Source organism: Nipponia nippon, unplaced genomic scaffold, assembly GCF_047370975.1.
Source record: "Nipponia nippon isolate SJK-2023a ecotype South Korea unplaced genomic scaffold, ASM4737097v1 scaffold_3, whole genome shotgun sequence".
In the NCBI taxonomy this organism is placed as follows: Eukaryota; Metazoa; Chordata; class Aves; order Pelecaniformes; family Threskiornithidae; genus Nipponia; species Nipponia nippon.
Genome location: NW_028262347.1, coordinates 68,309,029 through 68,326,897, shown reverse-complemented (window position 1 = coordinate 68,326,897; position 17,869 = coordinate 68,309,029). Strand labels below are relative to the sequence as shown.

The 17,869-nt window shown below is 40.7% G+C and overlaps 1 protein-coding gene across 11 annotated transcripts in view; it reads right to left on the bottom strand.

Moving 5' to 3' along the window:
• The window catches only part of ERC1 (ELKS/RAB6-interacting/CAST family member 1), a 309,566-nt gene extending 291,856 nt beyond the window's left edge, over positions 1–17,710 (bottom strand). For all 11 annotated transcript variants that reach the window (XM_087766222.1, XM_087766224.1, XM_087766223.1 and 8 more), the window contains exons 1-2: positions 17,569–17,710; positions 5,490–6,323 (exon numbers count right to left, since the gene is read on the bottom strand). In XM_087766222.1, the coding sequence (XP_087622348.1) occupies positions 5,490–6,158 (669 nt within the window). In that variant the 5' untranslated portion in view covers positions 6,159–6,323; positions 17,569–17,710. The remainder of the gene's footprint in view (positions 1–5,489; positions 6,324–17,568) is intronic.
• Positions 17,711–17,869: the final 159 nt, after the last annotated feature.

Genomic DNA, 17,869 nt, shown 5'->3' with positions numbered 1-17,869 from the left:
TCTTGAAGTCTATGAGGCTTCCTAATATCATCAAACTGAAAAGAGTTAAAAAAAAAGCTCTATTTCAGTTTTGGGCCTTGGAGGCATACATGAAGACTGGCATATGTATCATTAGTACAACTTCAATCCTTGTTGCATTGACTGGCAGTTCCATCAAAAGTGCTCCTCTCCTTTCTACTTAAATCATTAACACACAGAGTAAGAAAGACACATGAGAATACGAGATTTGGTATTAGCTATAATATCAGCACAAGACCTCTGCTAAAATGAACTATAACGTAGGAGTACCCCTGTGTTATTGCTATCATCTGTCATTGTTCAACTGTTCACTGAGTGAACACAGGAAGTTTGATCTGTTCCAAACCGGAGCCTTACACAGTTTCAAGCTACCTAGTTCATACTTTAGAAAGTAAGAACACTTAAGGGAAAAAGTTAGTAACTCGAACACCAGAACTACAATAATGCCGAAAGAGACAACAGCTTCTAGAGAAATACAGTAACACAGACAAGATTCTTCAGGAATATACATGCTGAATGGTGGAATAATACACTGCAACTCTAGTTAGGAGTGTAATGGCTGAACAGTCTCAATACATAGCGGACCAAGAATTATAACAGACAGAGTCTGCTATAAGGGGGACCAGAATTTAAAGTAATCCCTTCCCTAGCTTAATAGCAAAAAACCACAGTTAAGCTATTAAGTTAAACAGTACCACTGACGTAACCCACGTTATTACAAGTTGCTTTTAAGTTGGCAGTATTTCCCTTGTATGTTTAATGGATCAAATAGGGACCAGCCATTCAGCCTACGCGACAGTTCAAAGCAACCCCAGGTATTAGATTCTACCTCAATAGGAAACATGGGAGCATTGGGGAACCTAGATAAGCACAAAAAGTCTAATTTTAATTCCTTGTAGAATTGCAAAAAGACAGAACACAGAAGGCCCGTCTCTTGAGCGATTACATGACAATTTCTGAAGTCACTACAAAGTGCTGCAACTTGATAAATGTCTCAGATATCAAGCACTCTTGAGGAGACAGTTTTGAGTTATTCCAAAAGAGAATTAAGTCCTAATTTCACGCTGCAACTAGGGAAAGACAGAGGGAACCTTAAAGCTGGCAGCATTCTAGAGAGCCAACAGACATCTGCCATTGAAATAATTACTTAAGTGTAATGCTGTGGGATACAGATAATGCCTTTAAGCAATGACTATGGAACCGCATATTGGACAATTAAACATTCATAATAGGAGGAAGTCTAGCTTTCTATCAACTAATAACCAACCCAGGAATGGTACTAGTATTAGAATGACACAGTACTAAGGCAAATCAAAACAATTTATATATATATATATATATATATATTAAAAAAACCCCAAAATTAAATCAATGAAGAAGTGAGAATTAATCTGATTTTCAGAGGAAGAATGTACTCATTTGAAGCTCAGTCAGTCTCATGACAGCAGCACCCAACACATTTAAGGGGCTAACACACGGACAACTGTATTTAAAAAAGTGAGATGCTCATTCCACACCACTATAAAATGGAGAGTACTTCTGACTGTGAGGGTGCAATTACAGAAGTCTGGAGAAGAACGCTGATGAAATGCTGGGGTACACCCATCATACTTCTCCATCAGAATAAAGCAGAATGTTCTTCAAATGCTTACCCCAAGCAAGGTGAAATTAAACTCTCTCACTCAGACATCCAAGGCCTCCAACCACAAAAAGACCACAGAAATACATCAAAGCAAAAAGATGTTTTCAGCAGTACCACATTATTTCAGCTGAAACATAAATCATATCTCAAATGTAGATCAGTCAAATGTGGGAAATTTCAGTGCAGGGCGTTAGACGTCAAATTTGCATTGCACTACTTATTTTAAGGGACAATCACCTTGTTATAAGCAGGTTTCAACAGAGAGGAATTCCTTTGTTCTTGAGTTCCGCACAGTCCACCATGGTCCAGTTCTTAGGGAAATCATTTCTATCGAAGTGCAAAAAAATACTTACTGTCTTTCCTTCCCTCTTCTGGCCTCTGATGAAGAGGTTTCCAGGGAGACTTTAAACACCACACACTACAAAAAATTATTTTTCAACTGAGAAAAATACAGTTCCTACTAAAGCATGCTGAGGAGAGTGATACCATGCCAAAAACAAGCTCTTGTTTATTGGCTCCATCAGTTCCTCCTTGGATATGCATGGGTTTGTTAACCTCTGAGAAATCATTTGCACTCTCCTTTTTGCTTCCTGCAAAGTATAATTGGTTAACTAACCCACATTGCACTGAAAACTATTGTATTTTTCCAAGAACCTATGTTAACTACAAGAATACTTTCCATGTTTAGTTTTGAGCTCTTCAAAATGATATAACAAGGACATTCTCCATTTATGAAAAGAAAACATTTTCTGGCTCTTCAAGATCATCAACAAAGGATGAAAAAGTTCAGCACATGCTACACTCCACAGCTGTAATATTTACTCAGAGTAGCTGATGCTGTGCTGCACCACAACTGGTGAAAACACCACAACTGAGCAAGACTAAAGCACTCACAACCCAAGTGAGAGCTGTATAGGTGCACGCGCACAACATTCTCAGTATTATACCCAAGATAGCCCTGCTACCTGTTGCCCTAAGAAGACAACCAAACAAGAAGAGATAAGACTGCCTCAGGACAGGTAGCATCCTTTTTTATCTCCCCATTCATTCTCTGATCTTTAATGAATCCAGAACATTTCTTGGAAATCAGTAAGCAATACACCAATAACTGTGATTTATTTGCACATGTTCCCCAAGAAATGGGAAAGAAAACCCAAAGACACCAGTACATTTTTCACACGAGGCTGAGGTAGCAATCAACCAGAGTTCACATTTTCACATATTTTTAACAACTTCCAAAACCAAGGGGCAATCCAATCATTCAAAGTTGAGGTGGCAAGAACAGCAGTAGAAAATACAATCAGGGACAATCAAGTGTGCGTAGAGGAATCAAGAGGCAAGATCACAGCAAAGAGATTGAGATGACTATCAGATAATGACTATCAGATAAGTCAGCCAGCATCTGGGCTGCATGAGTTGAGTCAATTTTTAACAACGCATTTGGCCTTAGCTAAACTTAATATAAAGCACAAGTTCTGCCCATGCGAGAAATCTTTATGAAAAGTGACATGCTGAAATAGTCAAATTGAGGTTTAAAACACCAGTTCCTGCCATTATACTGGAACTCATTTTATGGAGAGGCTGGAGAGGTAATGAAGAGATTTTTCTGGTCCCCCAACAGATCAGAGAAATCCCTTGTTCAGTGTCTAAACAGAGAAGTCTGTTTAATTACAGTAAATCCTATTAAACTGATCTTCCTTATAAAGGGCTGAAGTGACCAACTCCAAAAGGCTATAGAAGACATAATGAATTCAGAGTTTAATTAGGACACACTGTTAGCTAACTATAATCTATTAATTAGCATTCTTAGTTTTTACAGCTCATTGCAATAATACCCTTTTACTTTTAAATTGCACCCTTCCTTTTTTGCACCAAAGTTATACAATTCTACCAGTGTGGTAGTAATTATAGTGATTGCCTAGAGAACAGCGGCCTGGAAATATCTGTAAATGTTTAATTAGGGGATAAAGGAAAGACAAGGGAAAAAAAAAAACCTCAGATAGAGAAATCACTGTTCTCCAATCTATACATATTTAGTAACTGCTTAATCCATTCTAAACCATACGTTCATTGTATTTTTCTCGCAAGATTTCCACAGCATCCTCAAATGTCAAAACTGATTTCAGAAAAAAAAAAGTAATTTATTCCAAGATATTCTCTTCAGTATGAAAACAGAACTTAAAAATGAAAAGAATTTGAGAATGAAAGTGCTTACCTGTAGCTGAAATACAAAGACCATCAGAAAGTTAACTGAATAGTATTCCATGTATTCATTATGCTGGTACTGTACCACTATAACTAAAATTTTCACTGGATTACTCCTTCTAAGGAAATCCTACTTTTGTAATAAAAATTACTTAACTTTAGGTTTTCTTCTCTCCACAAAGACATATGAAAATGAATACAAAATGTCACACACATTAACAAATCCCATGTTGTGATACTTACCTTACGGTAAGAATACAGCTATAAAACTACATGACAAAGTTCATTAAATTATTTCATACTAACTCAGGAAAAGCAACTTACTTTCTTCAACTCAGTTCTTTAAAAAGTGAAAAGAAAATCTCAGACAGCTTCAGTGTAGCAGATTATCACTAAGCAAAAGGAACCTACTACTTAAGACAGGTCACCTGAAAGCAGAGTATAACCTATCAAGAACTACCAGCACTGCTTTTTTCCTCCAGCAGTTTCCCTCTCTCCTCCACCTTCTAAAGCAAATCTTAAAACAAAGCGCTGCCTAAAATAGCAAGTATACCTTAAGAGCTTCAAGAACATGATCACGCTTGAATTATGGAAACTATTTCATTAAACTTTCTTGGCTATTTAAAAAACTCAATAGGGAAAGTGATTTTGTCGTGGTGAAAGCTGACTTACATTTCAGGAAACTTCTGGAGTTGGACACTGGGCCTGTTTTCCATAAGAGTAGTGAGGTTTCTTACCGGAGAGTCCAGAGAGATGCCTAACTCACATTTGGCCAGCAACAACTAAACAGGAGGACACTACCTCAAAGACAAGTAGTTACTTCAGGATTAAGCTAGCAAGAAGGTCTAGGTAGGAAAATTTAAAAAAAAAAAAAGCTTTTAATAAGTAGAGCTGACTACAGAGACACCTCAGTTTTAATCAACCTCAGTTTTATTCTAATTTAGGGATGCTTTTAAGAGGAACAAGACAAAAGAACTAGATGCCTAAGATTCTCTGTTCTTCTGCCTATTCTCTAACTAGCCAGACCACTACAAAAAAACTGTAGGGTGCTTTGTGATAGTTGCATAACAAGATATGCACAGCTTATGACAAAAGAATAGATGAGCAGGCATTAAACAGTGTTACTTAGATGTAGCCAAGAATACAATTTATATTTGTTTGTGAAAACTGCAGGTCTGGAGTTTTTAACTGGAGCTCTAAAGTAAGACCAGTGTAACATGAACTTTGTTTTACTGGCAATCTGTCAACATTTCAGCAACAGTTCAGTTGTATTTGGGGTCAGCAGTTAGTACATTCTGCAGCTCAGAGAATGCTTCAAGAGGTAAGCACTATAGAAATATTAATTAGGAACAGGGTAAAATACTTCCAAAGGGAAACTGAGTGGTTAGCATCAGTCCTATGAAAAAAGCCACATGACACACAAGGAGAAATGAGCACTCAAGAGGTGGCTTACGAGTCTGACAAGAAACATTTTAAGAGAGGCTTGCAAGTTGAAAACACATTCATACCAATGACCTGGGAAAAGCACCAATATAATTTAGCTGCTTAAATGTGACATGCAAGTTTATTAAACTCACTTAATCATGCTACTGGACTAACACAACAGTGACCTTAGATGACAAACCTGGTTTTCTTCTTGCAAAACTCTATATTGTTCCTTCCAAATGGTGATTTTTGAAGCTTCATCTTTCCTCAGAGCTCTCTCCTTTTTTAGCTCAGGACTCCAGAAGGTCTTGATACTGTTCATGGAAGAACTCAGCTTGCTTTCTTTCACCTCCACATCCTTGCGAAGCAGATCGTTTTCCCTTAATACTTCTTTGAGTTGTGTCTGCAGATCCATTATTGTGTTATCCCTGGCCTGGCGCAGCGAGTGAGGCACAGTGGATGCCATACTCACTGGAGGGAGATGGTGCTCTCCAAATGCAATAGTATCGCTGGCAACTCCACTACTGGCAATGTTAGGGCTGCTACCCATTGCAGTCATCCTAACACCGTAAGGCAGCCGCCCCCCAGATCGGCCCAAAGTCATGGTGCTTTTTGGGGTGTCTGCACCCACGTTCTCATGGTCACTTAGGTACATAGGGCCAGACGTAGCATAGGCAGCATTTAAGGACTGAATATTTTCCATAGAAAGGGTTTTCCCACTGCCACCCCCAGTACCACTCCCAGAACTGCCTCCTGTGCTGTTGGTTCGACGATGGCCCAAGCGTGGTGACCGTGGCAGCCTTGGTGAACGCCCTGGACTCTGGTTGCTTGGCTCAACCTTACCAACTGACCGAGCACTTCCGTACATGATTAAGCTGGTGGTGTGAGGCAATTAGATAGGCATAAATCAGGAATGAGAGAAATCCTGTTAAGTTCTTCAACGGTTTTAAGTCAGCTTAAGGCCAATCACAACTTATAACAGACCCAGTTGTCCATCTTTGAAGTCACGTGCTCACAATGTTCAGGACCATATCTGTATCGATAAAAATAACATATTAAAAACTGTATCAATAAAAATAACATATTAAATACCTAATTTATCACAAAATATTCTGTCCCACATTAGAATAAAGTGTATTCTACTACCTTTACACTTCTCCAGCATCTTTTCAATTCCCGCTCACAAAAAAAGCAATCTTTTATTTAAAACCTAATATTTAAACTCAAAATGGAATTTCTGTTCTTGCTTTTCTGTTGTTATATTGTCACAGTAAAGAGGAAAAAAAGAACCCATCAATTTTCATGCCACAATTTTGTTGGTCATTGACCTGAACTCTACAATAGTCGTCTAATTTTTTTCCTATTTCTAACTGGCCCTAATTCTTTACCTGTTACCTTTCTGAGTAAGAGAGACAATCAAAATTTAAGGCCCGTTCAGTAGTGGTTTTTTCCTTCAAGCACTGCTAGCTTCATTAGGACAGTTTCTAAACCCTGTTGCGGTGAAAATAATCCTGCAAATGGGAAGGTAGGATGGACTGAAATGATTCTGATCACGATCTCAACTAGCAGGTCCCTTTAGTGTTGCTGTCAGTCCTCCTTCAAACTCAGAAGTCAGAACCAAAACTAAGAAGAATGATGAAATCATTACTGACCACAAAGCTTAAGCAAGGATAGATACAACTCAAAGAACAGCGATCACACAGCAATGGGACCAATGAGGTTAAGAGGAACAAGAGAATTACACCTGCACTGAAAACTGGTTCTAATCTCTTATTTTCTCTTGAACTGGGATTCAGCCCTAAACATGACTTAAATCTTTGTTCAGGTTAAGCAAAGATTTCAATCAAAACATACTTCTCATTAACCAGCTCAGATTAATTCCATTAAATAACATCATTCCAACAGCAGGGACCTCTTAAAACAGAACAGTATGACATCATCACGTTGCACTTCCTCCTCCCCTCTCCTTTTTCTTTACCCATGGACTCTAGTAGCATATGCAATAAAATTATTTCTTTTTGCACTGTAACATTACAAGTTCTACAAGTGCTAGCAGCTATCTCTTTAGTACTAGGGCACTGGGCTGAGACCACTGTTAGTAGTCAAGATCTAGTAGAGGAGCAAGAAACAGGGATGAAATCCCTGAAATCAGTCTCCTGTGACTGAACTACTGCACTGTAGAACTACTCCCACTATACAGGTCTCACTTTTTTCCCCCCACTTTTTCCAGTCTAAACTATTTCAAGTCACTGTTGGGCTCAACTGAAATCAAAACTAGAACACTGAAACATTCCTGGTCCGACCTCCCCCCATTAGATGAAAGAATACCATGTAGTGTGCAAAGACCAGCGGCATCTTATGTATCCCAACATCTTTCCTTTTACACCAGCTTTCATCTAGCCTCACTTTCTGCTCGCAAGTTAGGTTTGCCAGATATTAGGAATAAATTTTTCCAAACCCTGTGGCTGAAGGCATGTTTGTGAGATAGTGATTAGGCAAGCAGATGAAAGATTAGGCTTAAAAGAGGAATACGCTTACAAAAGAAATTGTAGAAATAGTAAAAGTGGGCAGAGGGGAAAAGATCAAAAAATAATATTGCAAAAAATACTGGGCAGAAAGGAAAAAAGTAAAAGCCTGATGAAGAAAAGATACATTTTTCCTTTCAGAAACAAGTTATCATAGGAAAAGATACAACAAGAAATAGTTTTAAAATGTTTAGTTTAACCCTAAGTTTTACATGGAAAACAAGATTAGAGTAAGTCAGCATTTTTTCATTTTCACAATAGCATGAGTAATTTTACAAAGCTTATGGAAGCTGATACTGTTTTGTGAGCAGTTCTCAAGACGTTCAAGTGCTCACTCTTTCTCTCCCTTTCCTTTTGTTTTTAAATGACAATCAAAGCTAGCAACAATACTGCTACAGAATATTTTAAACACATATGTAAAGGAAAATAGGCCAAGGAAAGATAGCTAGTGGCATTAATAATTGAAGTTAGCTACCAAAACACCACCTACAGATTCTTTTTTTAAGGCAAGTTACAGATAAGACATTTCTTCTATTTCAGCTACATATCCTTACGCAAACTAGTACAGAAATATAAACTATGTAACAAAGTCTACAGTGTTCCACTGGAGTTGCTTCAATAAGTAAGGCACTGTGCCCCAGATCTGGAAGAAAAACACTTCTTCCAAATAGAAAAGCTATTTCATACTAATCTCACTGTTTGAGATATCGAAATGGTAAAAATGCTGCTGTGACACCAGTTGAGCACTCAAAACAAGTCAGATATAATTTCTTAGACACTACATTAAGTAGGTTCAACTCAGAGCCTGTATTCATGAGGATTCTCTTGAAAATTAATCCAAATCACAGCACTTAATTCATTTCCTAGAAACTCACACCACAGTAAATCAGTGCAAACACTCATTCACTTAACAGCTTTAAATGAGTTTAACTTGAACCAAAAGATTAGACATGTTTTATTCTGTGTGTTTTAGTTAAAACACTTTCTCCCAAAAACATTAAGTTTAAATGTTGCTAGAAGTACATTACTGTTGTACACAGAAGTATCACCTAGTAAAGTGCTTAACAACACACAAGAAGCACACAAAAGATTTTAGATTATTTCTAATGAGTTAATCACCCCCTAAATGGAAAACTCACGGAATTGCTTTCTCCTTGCTTTAGCAAACATTTTGTTAAACTATTAATACCTTTTCAAAGAATGATAGTGACTGATGTCCTTGACAGAAAAGTAGCTTCCCAGGCAGCTGAAAGGAGCTGGTACCACAGCAGGTGCTGTGCAGTAGCCATCTTCTAATACGCCAGGCAGGCAGTTTAGCTCTCATCCACCTTAAGTGGAAATACCAGTCCTATGCTAATTCAGCTCTAAGCTTGGTTTCACAGGTAGGCACCGTCCCCTCTGTTACTCCAGAAAAAAAAAAAAAAAATCAAATAATTCAAGCTATGAGAGCCAACTGCTAGAATTAGCTGTTGATTAGGGTGACAGAAAGGATTCCTGGAGCAGGCACACATGAAACTCGGGGAGAAGAACTCCAACATCACTGCCATCACTGCCACACATTACGCTGCACTCACTTTTGAAAAGCAAAACCAAACAAAAGCAGTAGATTAAGAAATATAAAAGTCTTTGAAAATGAGCAAACGTAACCCGCCAGTATTTCTTTTGAAATAAGAACTTTCATTACACCATTGTTAGACTTTAAAATTGTGAACATTCCAAATACTAACTAAATAGACCTCCCAACCATGCAACCAGTTTCAGTATTTTCACTGACACAGAGATTTGTCATGGTTCAAGAGGAAAAAAAACCAAAACCCACATGTTACAAGATAAATCCTAACTTTTTTTTTTCCCATTTTTTTTCTAGTAGCATTCATCATCAGCCATTTCACTTTGTTGCTATTAGGAACCCATAAGCAGAAATAGATATTAAGACAATTCACACTAGGAAAAACATCTTTCATCCTGGAAACAGCAAAGTGAAGGAGGTGACTGAAACGTCTTTTCTCATTCGCAGTACCAATTAATCAAGAAGAAGAAAGAGTTCTAGTTTCCCTCCAGAAGTCCAAGCAAAATTACACAGAAGATTTCTTTCGGATAGCAACATAACCAGAAAGTTAAAAGTTTTTCAATATTCTGACTCACACTAGCCTTTTACTAGGAATCTCAGAAGTATGGTCTCTTATCTTCCACAAGGCCAACATGCAGCATTGTTGCTTTTTTCCTCTTCTACTGTGACCCTAAATTTAGTCACAAATAAATCATCCCTTAACCTTACAGGATGGTGGTAACCACAAGGAACACTGTCCAACTGTGACATGAATGTATTGACCATTTTTCCTTTGCAAACTCTCCTGTAGGTTTCAAAAACCTTTGGTCCTTTCTGCCAATACAGGAACCCTTACCTAAGATTACCAAGAAAGAGATTATAAACTGCAAGTTTTTAAAATACCAAAACTCCTAAACCATTTTTCCTCCAGGTAGCTTGCATACCTTGACATTTGTGAAACAAAACTCTCTTGTTCACTGTTCACTTAAGAACAAGAACTTCCAAAGAACCTCCTATCTGCAAGTCAAACTAAAAAATCCAAGAAAATTAATGTCAGCCAAAGTAAAAACTTCATATAGATATCTAGAGACTGGCATAGCAGCTTTGCAAGTACAGAGGCGTACGATCAACCTGCTTTAGTATTAGTTGAAAACGCTATCTAGTGATTATGAAAAAGCTTGGAAGAAGGACTATCAGAAGCACAGAAAGAATAGATGAGAATTACACAGTATTGTAGAAAAAGGTTTGAAAAATGGACAGTTATGAACACATTTGCTGTATGAAAATGGTAAGATAGAAAACAGTACATCCTGCCTGAACTGCCAGCTAAGAAAAATGTCTTCTAAGATCACAGGTAACTGTCCAAAAACACTCAGAGACAGACACCATGAACTGTGGAAAAAGTTTATATCTGACAGGAAACGTTTAAATGTACTACAGTGCAACTTGTGGCAACTAAAATGAATCTGTTTCCTTACAACAGCCTAGTCATAGCTAGTGAAAAGCAATGGAGATTCAAGCCTCCTTCAAAACAGCAAAGCAGCTACTGCTCCAAGAAGTATAGCGATATCCAGAACCATACATCAATGAAAATGGTAATTCAAAGCAGCATGAAAGCCGGCAACTCCCGCATCAGAACGTGGCATGCTGAAAGAACAGTAAAATGCAACCCGCGCAATTTCATGCAGATTTACTTGTAAGGCAATTATGAAGTGAGAGAGGGCAGGAATAGGTACACTAGTCTTGTCAAAAGATATGGTGGTTTTCAATAAAAGAGTTGTATTCAGGCACAGTAGAAACGTAAGAAATTCTGGAGGAATCACATTAACATCAGGATAAAGAATCCAATAAAATGAGATGTGTTTACCAACACCGTCACACTCAGACCCTACGTCTACTATTTTATGTGAACCAATGGCTCAGAAAGCAGACATTCCTGGCTACAGCTGACAGAAAACAGAAGATTCATTAACACAAAGTTTTGTTAACCTCTGGAAGATCTCTCTGTCATATAAATTTACGATGCCTTTCATATCTCCCCCTACTCCAGGACAAATACTAATACCGCAGTAACTACTTCTAGGTAACTACTTCTAGGTAAGAAAGCAAACCAAATACAGAAAAACATACTGCAGAAATACAGGAAAATCCCTGCTTACATTTGTTAAAACAAAAAGAATTTTGGAATAACTTCTGCAGCCTTCAGCAAGTAACATTTCCTCCGAACTTCGTTTCTGCAGTTTCTGACACCAGCTGACAGAAGCAACATTTACAGAGTCAACTCCTTAATAGCATCACTGCCTGATAGGAATGGGGCTGTTTGATCACAAACTAGGCAGGCAAGCACATCTTACCGCAGGGTGACCCCTCTAGTGCCTCCCATCAGCATAATGGCAGCCATCTACCCAGCTTCCAGAAGACTGAACTTTCTTGTAGCACCCATTCCTGTCTGCACAAGGAAAGCTTTGAACGTCAGTGTTACAATAGCAACAGAAAAGCCAGCCTTTACAAGAGCCGTCTTAATCTGATAAAGCACTGTAGCAGACACATTCGACTTCATTAGCAGAGGTAGCAATTGTTCACATTTTCATAATTCACATCCGAATAGTTAATCGTGAATAAGTACGACTAGATTATGCAGTAGGACCTGGACTCCAGAATAGAGCGGTGCGGGCGAGGGAGGGGGGGAAGATGGAATTCCAAAAAAAGGAACAGCTTATATTCCAATAAAACCCTGCCAGATATCTTTACCCTGGAATTCAAATAGTGGGTATGATGAGAGAATAGACAAGATTCACAACAACTCAGAGGTGCGTTAACCAAGACCAAGAGGAAAATTGAATTCCTATTACTTTCTGGTGCACACCACAATTACAAAAGCTACGGTTGCTATGTTACTTTATATAAAAAATGTGAAGCATCTATCTTAGGACTATATTGTAGATTTTTTTCTTTACTAGTTTTGGAAGGTAAGAAAGCTTACTACTTTTCACATTAAATTAATTACTATTACACACAAAAAGGACAGAAGAAAGGTAGTTTAGTGTAATAAAAAATCTGAAACAATCCTTGGAATTTAAATCCATTAGCGATTTTAAAAAAAAAATCTTACTGTAAATATTAGCAGTAGGAAACATGTAAGTTTGAACTAATTATTTGTGGAACTCATAATTACAGGCCAAAACCTAAATCATCGCTTTTCAGAGTTTCACAAAGTTTCTGTAGCACGCTGGACACAAGGCATTGAACCCATGGAATTCAGGGTTGTTTATCCTTATCAAAATAGTCTTATCCTCATGGCCTTGACAGCAAGAAAGCAAAAGGGATGAATGAAATTAAGAGAGAAAGAAGACAAAAAAGTAACTATTCATATTATAATTGATTCTTATTCCTAGACAGCACATGAATAGATGCTCAAGCACCGACATAGGTTTATGTCCAATCCTTTTTAAAAGTCAGTTTGTTTTGGTTTTTTTAAGTAAGTTCACCTACTTGCACATCTGCCAAGTTCACTGAAAGTAGCAGTGCCTTTGTTCTGTCTCACCAAACACGAGAAGATGGGAATTGATACATTGTCCCCCATATACACAGAGAGAGAAATCTTCCCAGAAAAATATCTGGAAAATCCCTGATAATCTTTAGGTGACTTTGACATATTAAAAAACATGTTTTGTAAAAGGTAGGCCATCAACACTGACCCTAACATTTTGAGGAAAAACCCAGCAACCATTTGTCAAAGCAGTGTTTTGTTTCTAAACATAAATTGACACTCCTGTTACACACTTATTAAATTTGAAAGGTTAGTGTAAATGGTACACATACACTTTAAATCACCACAGAACATGGAAACACCTTGATCATCTGTCCTTTTTGGACACTATTCTGTTTTCCATTCTTCTCTGCCATTCCTACAAGATATCCCATCCAGAACACACTACCTGCGAGTCTCTAAACAAGAGCCACAAATATTCATCAGCTTCCTAGTTAATTTGTCTCCAGCAAGTATACATTTCCTTTCCTGAGATCTCCTTACTCCATAAGGAAGACATAAGACACAGAACATGCTCTACTCTATAGCAGCTTCTTTGCAAAAGCAGTTTTAACTGATACCAGGTTTTGTTTCTTGTCGTTCCCCTAAGTCTGGATATCAGCATAAAGGGTATACTTTCACCACCACAGCTTCATTCCTTTATGTATTCTTTCCCAAAAAACAAGACCGCAAGAAGAAAAAGGCTCACTATTATTATAAAAATGCATGTATTTCAGCTAAATCTTTACTTACTTGCATTTATATACTCTTTGTGATACACCTCTTGCTTATAAGGATTTTTTCCTAAAGCTCTGGAGGTCAGCCTCAACTCAAGGCAGAAGATGAGGTGCTACTGATATTTCTAAAGGCCTTACCTCACCTCACTTGTCAGCCTAAAGTAGTTCTGCTTACAGCATACTAAGAGTTAACCTGGTCAGTAAATTTGGGTGCACAATCAAGTTCTTTCCCCTTGGCAGGTTGCTGTGTACCAATAGAAATTTTTCCGTCTTCCTCCAGAGACTGGGGCACATATTTCTTAACATTATCTGGACATCACACTTAAAGGCTTTCCAGGTATGGCAAAAGTCTCGGACACTGTTCCAGCACCTGTTCTCTCCTATAGCTTTAAGCATTTCACTGCCAGCATTGAATTTGTTACAGGATGATTAGCACATGGTGCAGATGTGTTGTGGACCATTCTCAACTGCTGGTTCTTGCCTGGATTTACTAGGGATTGGACCTAGTGATCCACACAGTCCCTCTCTGTCCTACGTTCTTGACACTGACACGTGTAGGTAGACTGGGTAGGTGTATCAGGATTTGTATTGTGCAATGACTGGGAGCTAGTTATTAAGCGTCTAAATTTAAAGCAGATATGAGATAAACAACAAACATTATCATGCGTCTTTTTTCTTTTTAAAAAAGTCTATAAACACAAAAAGCAACAGGAGTCAGAACATGCACATAAACTTCCTAGTGAGGAACTGATTAAAATAACTCTCACTCTTCTAATTATCTAGAAGACTGAAGACCTGTGGACGTTAATCTCCTGTCACTGTATGGCTGAACAGTTTATAGCTTGATTTTTAGAGTATACAGTCAGTAAATACTATGTGTTTGTAGGCATGGTTGTTTCTCTCTTCCCCCTAGGTGGCATGCAACCAACAACCAACTTCCCAATAGTGGAAACAAAATGCTGAAAGTGATAAAAGATATTTCAAAAGCCCAGAAGTACGTAGAAGCACTAGTGAATCCATGTAGACAGCTAGCCTAGTCACCGTGGGTAACACCACTGTGCAAAGCAAAGCATGCTCCATCTACAGAATTTCCACCATAATCTCGCCCTGACAACAAAGTTGTGTTAATGATATTGACACAACCCACATACGAGAAAACATCGCTTTTCTTACATCAGCATTGGATTTTCTAGGATCTCATGCTCTACCACTGCCATAAGGCAGCCCACTGCATGCCACAGAGTTAAACTCTTGGCTTCAACAGGCAGTAATTGATAGAATCCTCATCACCCAGAGTGCTCTTACAGCAGAGTAGCCAGCAAGGTTCAAGAACACGTATTATTGTTTCTTAATTCTAGCAATCAGTCTGATTATTTAAAAAGCTGCATGCATGCATGCATCCATCCATCCATTTCTGAGCGTACCATACTCAGATAAAACAAGCCAGACCTTCTAAATATACTACAATTTTCAAGTGGCTTAGCCAGGTTAAGTGTTGTAACAAACCCCTTGCACAAGAGAGGCTTTTGGGGGAACAGGCTTGAAAATAGGGAGGGGTGAGGGGAGGAGGGTTAACAATGGGAGAGTATCCTGCTTCACAAAATAAGGAATAATAGCAAGGGACTCACGCACTGCTTACAATAGCATGGTGAAATATTTCTATTCACACAGCAACACAGATAACTGCTACCAGGAACTGAGAAAGTGGCAGATTCAGAAAAAACCAAACCAAAAAAAAAAAAAAACCCAACACACCACCTAGGTTTCCTTCATGACCAAGATTTGCAATTCAACAAAAAGGTACAGGTCATGCAAATACCCAACCTGCTTTTTTGCCAGTCAGACCATTAGCCAGATATTAGAGATGAAAAGTTATGAGAACAGAATCTCAGAAAAGCTTGTAACAGGATCAAAGAAAAACGCTAAGACCTGTGAAAAACATGAAGCTTTAACATAGCCCAGATAGCAGAAACCCAAACTGAAGAAAACCTGCTAACATCCTGACAGTGATTCAATTACAGCTAAATTGGTTTCCCAGAAAAGGTGGAGAAAGTTCAAATTATATCCAGTATTATGATAAACTCATGTTTTACTCAGCAGATCTCAAACTTTTTCTAGCTGCAGCCCCTCTTGCAGCTCGATGGATTCAGACAATTCCAAATTTCTGGATGATATAGTAAAGCCATATACTTGACTATTCAGGCAACTGCTGTTCTGTGATAAAGTTCTGAACTATGCTTCCAGAACTGAACTACATTCAGTACAGCTGCCTCAGTTATTAAATAACTAGTAGTTTAGTCCGAATATTTCATTACTGAAAAAAATCAACTATTATACTACCAACTCTGCTCATACTAGCATGGGCAAGGTGGTGATTTTTCTCTTCGAATCTTATTTGATATGGCTGCAAGGGTGCTGACTCATAAGTGACCCTGAATTGGGGCACTCATCTGAGCTGCTGCAGTTCTTAACACGAAATACAGTAATATGTCAGGCTGTAGATCGCAGTAGCTCAGGAGGAGACATATGTTCAGCCACCTACTGCTATAGATGCAGTAACCTCCAGGAGAAAAGGAGGGCAGGCAGCTGGTAGAGGTTACTGCTGTAGACATCCTAGCCCAGTTGGCCATTGTTTAAGAATCACAACCCTGCAGTGAAACCAGACAACTTTTTTTGGTTACAGCCTGTTGGATCTGAGGTAACATATTATCCAGCTACAACCACCCCACATATATCAGCGTGCCCCCAAAACGAGCTTGGATGAAACGTTAAACACACATTGTTCTTCAGACCAATTCTATTTCTATTCACGTGCTTTCATTCTTGTGGCTTCTGTACTGCTTTCCCTCACCACCACCTCCATAGGCGTTTCTTTACATCTTTTCTTCACATCTCCTAATCTCTCCCATTTCCATTGGGGTTTCACTTTAAACCATTTCACACCACGTCGGCACGAACCATAACGTGAGCTTCCCGCGTGCACGCAACGTTCCATGTAAAATAAATTGTATACTTCATAACTGAGATTTAGAGTTCACGTTACAAACGAGACAGATGTGGAAAGACAGTGATTCCTGACACACGCTTCAGGATGGCAGCAGATTCAGAAACAAAGAATCGTGTCAGCTGACGCTTACTTTGTAGTAGATGCAATAAAATAAATGAAATGTGGCCATTCAGCGTTCACAAGGAAAAAGTAAAAAATCCAACACCACCACAAGGTCTAGGTAGAAAGACACCGCTCGCCATTGCCTCAGGTGATGTGACTAAGACAATACACGCGTGCGCTTCCCAAGGACAGACTAAATAGGTAGGGGCAGAAAAACACAATACGGAACGCGAGTGGGACGAGCACGAAGGACCCCCGGTACCAGGCAAAACCAGACCCCACCCGGCGCACCAGAGCCCGCCCCGGCGCACCGCCACCACCACGAGCAATGCCCGGCAGGACGCGGGCCCGCTCGCCTGCCGCCGGCGAGGCGGCGGGCAGGGTGATGTGGCCGTCCCCGCCGCGGTCCCCGGAGCGGGGGGGGGGGGCGGCCGGGGCCGGGGGAGGGCTGCCGCCGCCGCCGCCCAGCCCCCGGGCGGTGACAGCATGCGCGGGGCCCGGCAGGGGCGAGGCCCCGCTCCCCCCCGGCCGCCTCCCCCGGCCGCGCCCGGGCGCCCCCTCTCTCCGGCCGGCCGCCGGGCCACGCAGCCCTCGGGGGAGCCGCCGCCGGACCCGGACCCACCTGAGCGGCACCTCCCCGGCGACAGGCCCCGCCGCCGCCGCCTGCCCCCTACCCCGCCGCCGCAGCCCCTGCCCGGCCCGGCGACTGCCCGCAGCTACCGGCTCCCGCAGGCCCCGCCCCGCCCCTGGCTCCCCCCAGCGGCCGGTAAGAAACGTTAATCCCCCCCATCCCGCTCCCCCGACCCCCGCACCGAGCGAGGCCCCTCACCTGCCTGTCAGCCCGCGGGGAGGGGGTGCGCGACGGCGGGAGCGGGCGGCGGCGGCGCCCCGGGCAGGTCGGCTCCGCGCCCGCCGCTCTCCGCCGCCTCTCGCGCGCGCGAGCTCCGCCGCTCCCTCCCGCGCCCCCGGCGCGAGACACGCAAGCCCCACCCCTGTCGCCGCCGGAGCGCGACGCCCCGCAGCCCCGCCCTTCTACGGCCGCGCGGCGCCCCGCCCACGGCGCGCGCTCACCAGCCGGGTTTCCCTTTGCCTCCCCCCCGGGGGCGGACTGCTCCGGGCCCCGCCTCCCT